The 9579-nt window shown below is 41.1% G+C and overlaps 1 protein-coding gene across 1 annotated transcript in view; it reads left to right on the top strand.

Annotated features, from left to right (window-relative positions):
* The window catches only part of ZNF827 (zinc finger protein 827), a gene marked incomplete at its 5' end in the record, with an annotated part of 36158 nt that overhangs the window by 20456 nt on the left and 6123 nt on the right, over positions 1-9579 (top strand). The window contains 3 exons of the mRNA XM_010164997.1: positions 4075-4212; positions 5748-5919; positions 7373-7539. Coding sequence (XP_010163299.1) covers positions 4075-4212; positions 5748-5919; positions 7373-7539 — 477 coding nt within the window. The remainder of the gene's footprint in view (positions 1-4074; positions 4213-5747; positions 5920-7372; positions 7540-9579) is intronic.

Raw genomic sequence — 9579 nt, forward strand, 5'->3', positions numbered from 1 at the left:
TGTTGGTTTTCTTAGCTTTGTGTTTTTTCAGTTAAATAGTGGTTCCATTCTTTCAGTTATTGCTATAAAGGTAGGCATGGCACTGAACAACACATTAAAACATAACGTAGTATAAAACACTGTGAAGCAGTAATTGAAAAATATGTAAGCTAAGCAAAATAAAATAAGTAATCAAAGTACCACATATCAGAGTCTAAAGCCAGTCCCTGGGGAGCTTCTCGTGTGTGACAACTACTAGCAGTCAGAAGGCTGATTCGGAGACTCTAGACAGGTACTTGTGTATTTCAGTCACATTTTGTTCTCTTCTTCAGTTACAGCTTCAGCCAGATATGGTATCCTCTCTCAGCATTTCTTGACAAAAGTCAGGCTAAAGGCTTTTCAGAAGGACTGGTTAATGCATTCTCCATATTGATATTACCAGTTTGAGGATAAGAGAAAAAAATTAATTGCTAAAACTGAAAATACATACATGATCAGAATTATGCCCAGCAGCTTAGGAAAGGGGTAAATAGTAACTCTCTCAAGCTGCTGGGCTTTGTTTGCCAGAAATTAATTTATCTGGAGAAGCAAGAGGAGGGACAGAACAGTATTTCTGCAGTTGATGTTCACTTTATCCTCACCTCAGGGAAAATACAGATAGTGACAGTCCCTGCAGTTTCTAAGCCCATCTTGGATGCTCAGCTTTACACAGCTACTTGTTATGGGGTGAGTAGGGAAATGATACCAGGTGATGCAGAAGGGTATAAAAGGTGTCCATAAAGACGTATTTCACTAATTTCATTGAGAATTAAGTTTTACCTTTACATAAAATTTTTAGTTCTTAAGACTTTATGCAAAATAATTTCGAAATAATTTTATTACTAGCCTGTAATATGCTGAGTCTTAATCTTTCTACTACTTTTTAGTGATGTACCGGAGAACTTGGAGGCCTTTCATTTTACTAAGCGTATTTTGTAATGCAGTTTATTACTTACTATGTTACAAAAGCATACTTCATGTAAGCTTTTCTAACATAAAAGTTTTGGAATTTGCTGTGGAGTATTCATTTAAAGAAAAAATCTTATATCAGGTCCTTTTTTTTTTCCTTTTTTTTTTCTTTTAGCATAGGGATCTCATGGTGAAAGATGGATTTCTGTGGGAGATCTCTCACAACAGTGATTTATTATTTAACCTTAGTTGGTCTCAGTCCATCTTCTTCCTGGCCACTGTGTAAGGTATTCTTAAAGGATAATGATGCTGACCATCTCGGTAGGGTGCTTTGGGATAGCACTGGTTTGGCTGTGCACAAACCAGTGCTATGGTCTCAGAGTCACTGGACTTGTAGAAAACACCATTCCCCAGCATTAATTAGAGACAGAGCCCAGGACTGAATGTGGATGTTGACTCACCTGATTCTTCAGATCCCTGGCAAGGTTAGTTGCTGGGTATGTTCTGGAAAGATTTCTGGACCACTGTATGGACACAGAGCTCCAGTTTCCAGGCTGCAGACAAAGCTGCCCAGAGGAAGGTAGGTGGAAGCAGGTGGTTTCCCTTGGAGCTGAGAAATCTTCCACTAGGTGCTGAGGCTCCCGTTGCATCAGAGACCAACTCTGGTTTGCCATGAACAAGCTAAGAAGCTTGCTGAATAGAAAAAGCACTTTGCTACAGAGAGAAGATTCAGTTGAAAGAGAAGAAAGAAGCACTGTAGTTAGGACTCCAGGAATAAATCTTTAAAGTAAATAGAAGTACTTTCAAAACACCTACAGTAGCCTCTTTTGCATCAATGAAAAATATGCAGCTAGAAAAAATTGCAAGGGACTAGCTTTCACCAGCTAGAGATAATCAGAAAGCTGATATTTTTCCAGCTTCCCATGGGCTTCCCAGAACTGATAGCTATAAGTCCACCATAGGGAAGAAGATATTGTATTTCTTCTTCTTAAGAGATAAAAGATGGCTGATGACTAATGCTGAAGTGAATTAAGAGACTTATTTACTTAATTGAGCCTGCTTGTTTGGTATGTGTCCCAATTAATTCATTTTTGTTGTGACCATATTGAAGCAACCTACACCCTTGTGACCTTCTCTTGTAATTATTACCATATTCCTCTTTTGAAACACTGTTTTGATTATGTACTCAAAAAGCTCTGCTAAAGTATCTGTGTAGCTTTAGTACAGAATCAGATTTTTCCATTGTTTTGAACTCAAGGATAGTAACAAAAAGAATAATTCTTTATTGAAGTTCTTGGAGGTTATGGGTCGCTTACAGCCCACAGGGGATGAGGGGTGTCTTCCTTTTTAATTTCACAAAATGACTATTTTGAATAGGCAGAATTTGTTCTCTAACTAGAAATTCTTTTAAGAAAAAGATGTTGTTGAGTGGTAGCACTCAGAGGTACCTCATAATTCCTCTGGTGTGCTGAATATTGTACATATTACAGGGTCACAGGAGAAAGTAACAGCAGCTGAAAATAGGGTGGCATGTATGACCATCCCTAAACTTGCTGAGATTGCTATGTGGAATCTCTGCCCCAAATGAGGCATTGTTTTAATTATTGCTTAAATTAATGACAGTATTTGACAGCTCTTTGCCTGAACCACAATGGAGCTGTCTGGACACCTACCTGTGAAGGAGAGACTCTTTCAGACACAGCAGTCAAATCTGCAGTGGTAGGTGACTCTTGTCAGTGAGAGGTTGCCTGTACAAGGGGGGTGTTTATTCTCAGTGCTTCATCAGATGAAGATTTTGCTGGTTTGTGCCAACATCTGTGATAGTAACTTACACTCAATAAGATGTTTTTTACTCCTGCCTTCAGCTCCTCTCCTCCTTTTACCTGAAAGCCCCAGCCCAATGTTTTTCCTCCATCACGGCACGCAGGCATGCACTGGTGGAGCTAGTTCTGGGCAGCAATTCCACAGGCAGTGTCGCTTTAGACAAAGATGCTCTGCATGTTGCATCTGTCATTCCAGTGGAAAGAGAAGGTCTTTCACCAGAAGTAAGCCAAGCCCCCCGACCACTGGCTGTTGTATTTAGAAAGCTGATGAGTACCCTTGCAGTTCTGTGCACCTCTCACAAGAGCAGTCACTCTTCCTCAGGCAACAGGACCCTTGCAGAGAGTATGTCTTTACACAACACTTGCTGTTACAGTTCCTCTTCCGGAGCTAAGTAGTATCACTGCTATCCCCAGTCTCCATCGGCTCTCTGCTCCCTTCTGTCCAGATCAAAACTGCCCAGGCTTTTAACTTCCTGAAGCGCTGTCTACCTTTCTTTTCTCTTTCTCATTCCCAGTCCTTTTTTCTCTACTTCCTTACAGAGTGCCTTTGTGTCTGTGTTTTATGCTGTGTGGAGTTTCTTTTTTGCATGGCAAACTCTCTCTGCTCCTGAAACAATTAAAAACACTTATTTAAAGATAATGCCTCACTCCCAGTCTCAGTTTTTCCATGGATGGCCCTCTAAGCTGCTGGAGATTTTGATGCCTGAGGACAGCAGGTGTTGGGTAGAGCTTACCCTGGATGCCTCCCGCTCATTGGCATGCTGTGTCCTCTCTGCTTAATGTTTGTCTGACCAATCTTCTGTTCTCCTTCAATGTAAGACTGCACAAGTGGCAAAAATTCCTGCATCAGTAGAAAAGAAAATGTTTGGAAATCTTCCTTCAGCCATGAATAATAATTGAGTATAAAACAAACCACCATTTCAGACGAGGCCTTCTTCATGCACCAGGCAAAGGTGGGTGATTGAAAAAGCCAAAGTAGTGGTCTCTCCACAAAAATGGAATGAGAGGTTAATGCTTTGCCCTGCTCACTCTTGCCTTTCTCTCTTTACATACCCTGGTTTAACTCTTTCACTATGTCTGTGTCTAGAACACTTTGACTACGTGTTCTGCTTTAGAGTAGGTATGAAAGATGCTGTATGAAAGATTAATTTCCTTTCCATCATTGGGAGTTTCCCTTTTACACATGAACTCAAGTGCCAGGTCACACAGCATGCAGCCGAGGTGTTGCATTTTATATGACACCTACGGGGCTCTGCTGAATGAAATCTGCAAGTCTTTGGAGTTCTTAAAATATGACTTTCTGTTTATGTGGTTTTTGTCACAGAAACAGAAAGGCTGGGGCTGGAGGTGGGAAATGGATTGCCAACTTGGAAATTCAACGACCAGCCCTTTCCCTGTGACGTGTGTGGAAAAGTGTTTGGTCGACAGCAGACTCTGTCCCGGCATCTCTCGCTGCACACAGGTAAGCCGATGCTTTGTGGCTGGTTGTTAGAGCACTGAGGAAATCTGGGAGTTTGCCAAGATTCATTTAAGTGGAGGGGGAAGAAGGTAAGCAGAAGAGTGTGGGAGCCATCCTTAGCTCCTTGCACTTAGAGCAGAGCCAAGGGCAGAAACAGGACAGAACATCAGAGTGGCGTTCAGGGAGTTCACTAACCTTTTCTTTCTTCACAGCCTGTTTGTAGTTTATCTTTACAAAATTAGTAAATTCAAGTTTCTCCAGGTTCCAGTAGACCAGCCTGTAGATACCAACTGGTTACCCAAGCCTGCTAATGGAGTTCTGAAGAGAAGGCACAGTCTTTCTTACATTCACCCAACAAGCTTTTTAAATGTCACTGAACAACCAAAGATTTGGCCTTGGTGTTTCAGATCTGGTGAAACTGAAAGGATTTAGTATCTGCCATTCATCTTTGCTCTCATCATCGAGTTCTTCTGAGAGGAACAGGGGCTGTTCTACCCCATACCAACTTTCATAAAGTGAATCAGCTTAAAATTAACTGAGACTACCTGAGTTTTTATATGGAAGATGCACCTTCTCAGCCTGCAGATGTGCACTGCACAAAATAAATCTTGAAAGCAAGACTTTCTGATGCGGTCCTGAAAAATATTGTTGGTATAATGCCAGTGTATGTTGTCCTGTCTAATAGAACCATGCTGGAAAGATTCAAATGCTCTGTTCCATGGTGTCATGGGGTTTCTCTAGACTGCTCTGTTGAATGCCTTTCCCCTAACACTTGTAGCATTATATTTCAAATTTAGACCAGCAGCTCCTCAAAGGGAAAGGTTGTAAAAGCTGAGGTAATGTTTGGTTGTTTAAATCAATTCTTTGCAAAATAAAGCCTGGCACATACAAAAAACTGTGCTGCCAGGATTTAGAAATGTTTCATTTAAAATAAAATCTTTTTTATTTTAAATTGTTTAAGTTGTGAAGCATCAGAAACTCATGATGAATTTCTTTAATTTCTTCAACTGTCCTTTAAGGGAGTTTTTTTTCAGTAGTTAGTGTTTGAGACTGGCCTAATGACACAGAGTTCCCTTTCCTCCCCACCCTCAGATTTTAATACAAAATCATCAACAATCACCTCTCTGCAAGTGATCACATGGGCAATCTCAGGAATAACTGGACCCAAAAATCAAATAAAAGATGCTAGGTAAAGGAGGTAGTTGTAGATTATTGACCTGTTTCTCTACTGGCTCTGCTGCAGCTCTCAGAGCAGCAGTTGCCCCAGTTTTCCAGTTTATAAAGTTTTATATTATCTGACTACAAATGGTAGAGTGAGTTAAAAAAGCTAGCCCTAAACTACCTCCAGACTAGGGGTTTTTTTCCTGAATAATTGCTGTGAACTCCTATAAGTTTCCAAAATGTCAAGCTTCCAAAGTATCTCATTCTGAAAGCTGCTTGGAGAAACCCAAAGGAATGCATACTTGGTTACTGGCAGCTTTAAAAATAGCTTGCTTCAAAATGAAGTATACATTTAAGGTTTTCTGTTTCTTTTTCAGAAGAGAGAAAATACAAATGCCACTTGTGCCCCTATGCTGCTAAGTGCCGTGCTAATCTGAACCAGCACCTGACCGTCCATTCTGTGAAGCTGGTGAGTACAGACACTGAGGACATTGTCAGCGCTGTCACTTCTGAAGGCAGTGATGGAAAGAAGCACCCTTATTACTACAGGTGAGGCTCCAGGCAAGGGCTGTGCACCAGACGCTGGAATCTGAATGTCTTATCTGCCTGCTAAGGATGTGTTACAGGGTCACCCTTCTGGTGTTGCAAGGTGGAACTCTGATGAAAGCATTTGTCTTGCCCATAGCTGAATTTGGCTAAGCATCAAAACCTAGCTGGCTGCCTCATGCTTTGACCTGGCCAGACATTGGGAAAGACTCTGGGGTTTGGTGTGGGGTTGTTTTTTTTTAAATGGCTTTGTGAGGCAGATGGGCTCTTAGAAGCCCCTCTAACTTTTTATGCAGAGCGTGTTTAAATTTTGTGTTTGGAAACATCCCATCATGTCCACAGATTCACGGCAAATCTAAAGTTTCTCGTTGCCTCTGACAGCTCCTTTGTTTTCAGCCAAATCTATGAAATCAAGTGTAATAAGAATGGTTATATTGATATACACATTTCCTCCATTTGCTAAAGGTATTCCTATATTCAGTGGCCAACATGACAAAAGAAAGAAAACCTTTAGGAGAATTTGCCTGAAAAAATTAAAAGGAATTGCCCAGATAAAATGGATATTTGGACATTCTCCTTGTTGTTGGAGCATTCTGCAAACTGTGATATGCGCTCTAGTGGCCAAGCAGATTACCAAATCACTCTTACTTTTAGTCAAAGTGCCAAGAGCAGATTTAATTACAAAATCATAGAAGTAAGAAATAAATGAGACCTGCTGGATTAGGTTATCTAGTCCATCCCCCTGGGAAAGCAAAAGAACGCCCTAGAGTATACACCTTTTTAAATGGCTTTGGCTTGTTTTAAATGTTAATGGCCTAATCAAAGCAAGAGGAGGACTCTGCAAAGCAAGTTAAATTAAAGGGTCCTTTCCATTGCCTCTCAATATCACTCTGTTTATGCACTGGCTGTGAAATCTGCTAATTATTTGCATAGCTGATGGCTGCTTTTTTCCAGTCAAGCATAAGAAATGTTTGAACCCATTTTTACTTGCTTACACTGAAACTGCCAGGCAGTTTTGCACAAGATCCCAGTTTGGCATGGGAACCATTCCAGGGCTTGAAAATAACTCCTGGAGTGTGCAGCAAACTCTCCGTTTGTCAGTGTATCAGCTGTACTAAACATCTTGGCAAAGCTGCAATGCCTTATTGCCCAAAGGAATCGGCTAGGTGATGCACAGCATCTGGAATCTGTAGTTTTTAATTAGCTTTATGATTATTTAGCATCATTATAGCATGTACAGGATTGTTGTATTGTGCCTGCCCTTAATCGCGTTGGCACAGCCATCAGTTCAAAGGCAGTTCATCAGACAAAAGAATTCTGCAGTGACCGTTCAACAGTGAAGAGAAGAAATCTGTGCAGTGAAGTTTTTTCTTGCAAATTCAGGGAAAGGCAATATGTTCCTGCTTGTGGTTTGTTTTTTAATGTTTCTTACTCTTGAATTCCCTTCTGCCTGCAGCTGTCATGTGTGTGGGTTTGAGACGGAGATGAACGTCCAGTTTGTCAGTCATATGTCCCTCCATGTGGATAAAGAGCAGTGGATGTTCTCCATTTGCTGCACAGCATGCGATTTTGTCACTATGGAAGAGGCAGATATGAAGGCTCACGTCAACAGCAAGCACACAGGTAATGATCCCTCTCTCCTAGCTGCAGTGATCTCTCTCTTCCATGCTTTTTAGGTGCAACCTTCGCACTTCCCATTAGCACTCTACTCTCACTGAAAGGCGTGCTAATTAAAGTTGAAGTGAATTGGACTCCAGCCAGGCAAATAATCTGGTAGTGCAGATCAATTTTCAAGCTTAGTGAAATAAATGAAGTACTACTTAGCCCTCCTTCCTATTCCCCTTATCCCCCAAATCCCCTCCTCTGTTGAAGTCAGCGGACTGCATTTGTTTTTCTGACTGGTTTCCTATTTCATCAAAATCCTGGTCTGACTTCAGTGATAAGGTGACTTTGAGTGCTAATTGTGCATACCTGACTCAAAGTTTGAAATACACAATACATTGAGCTCTGCTCTTCAGTGTGTTTGCCTCCACACTCTGTCAGTTTGGAATTTCACGCTGATGTTCAGTTGACACTGTGATTCAGCAGCAACACCATAAATGTAACTTTATATTAGGTAGCAGAACAAGTCATGTTCTCTCCCTGGTCCTGCTCACTTAATAACCAACGATAAGAGCAATAGCAGTTTTCAAACAAGCTCCATGTGCTTAGTCCAACTAATGAAGTCTGGCATAATTTAAAGAGAAGAAAATTAGAATTCTTTTAATTAATTTATCTTATAACACCGGGCAGGAACATTTTGCTGCCACAAACTACTAACAGTTGTGTTGACAAAACTGAACCTAAATTGCATCCGGAATGATTTTTTCCATTCCTAAGCTGCTTTTCTGTCCTACCAGGAATAAAATAGGGAAAACAGGGAGGAGTGGAAAAGGAGAAGGGAGAGAAGAATCAGTTGTTTGTGCTCACAGATACATAAGTTGAATGTAACTACAGAAATACAAACGCCTGGAAAGCTCTCAAGGGATTTTATGCCAGCATAGGTCTCAGCACTACTCCCTGCTACCTGAGGTGTTTGCATCTGACCCCACTTCGTGTATAGGAAGTCAAAGCAAATGAGAAACACCACCCATAGCTATGTGAAAAGCTTGCATTGGAGCTCAAACCTGAGCTGTACTCTACTGTACCTTCCTATTGTGGCTAAAAGATTGGAGCTGCTGCTTGTCTTTTAAAGAAAGACAAAACCCCTTGTTCTTCCTTCACCCTGTCAAACTGAGCCATTCAGCTGGTGATTCAGCCAAACGCTAACACATATGGCAAATACAGAGTAAAAAAATAGAATGGATTTTCTGGGTCACTTGACTCCAGTCCCTTATCCTGTGATGTTACCAAGTCATATAAAAGGCCTGTTTGTAAGGATGTTGGCATATGTCTTCAAACAAGTGTAATTGCTTTAAACCAACTACTCCTACAGACAGGCAGCTGCAGATTTTCCTCCATTAAAGATTAGGGACCTTTTTAAAATTTCCATCGTGTGTCTTACTGATAATCAGAATACCCAGATGTTGTTCTTGTGCCAGAACTGTCCTTCATCTCAAACAGCAGTCCACCTCTAGCTCCCTCCACAGTGTTTATTTGCCTAGTATATTAACGGAGAACACCCCCCTCCCCTGTAAATGTACGTTGAGCCTTTTCTTATGTGAAACAGTTTTCTCAATGTACCAATCCCTCACTGCATGTGTTCTTGTTAGAACCCCTGCTCTCTGACATATGCAATCACAGCTGTACACGGTGAAATGAAATAAGTAGTGGTGGCAGTCTAAAACAGCAGCAGCAGCAGCTACTGGTAATAGCTCACACAATAACATTCTGTGATCATACTTACCTTCCTTGAAGGCTCCCGCACAGTGATTGCTCATCTTCATCCCATGTTCTGTTCAGATTCTTCTTTCGTTTTCCTTGACTGTTTCCAACTCAAGTACTCCTCATTTGTAGCAAAAATTCTTGTTACTGGCCCTTCAGGTCATAACCTTGTACAGTGTGCTATTAAATTTCATTCCATTTCTATTACTCTGGTCCCCAAGGTCAGTGAATCTTTCTATATGATATCCCAGTCATCCTCCCTATTGACAGCTCAGGTCATCAGATTTCACTACTGCATTC

Source organism: Antrostomus carolinensis, unplaced genomic scaffold (assembly GCF_000700745.2).
Source record: "Antrostomus carolinensis isolate BGI_N321 unplaced genomic scaffold, ASM70074v2 scaffold17493, whole genome shotgun sequence".
NCBI classification, from domain to species: Eukaryota; Metazoa; Chordata; class Aves; order Caprimulgiformes; family Caprimulgidae; genus Antrostomus; species Antrostomus carolinensis.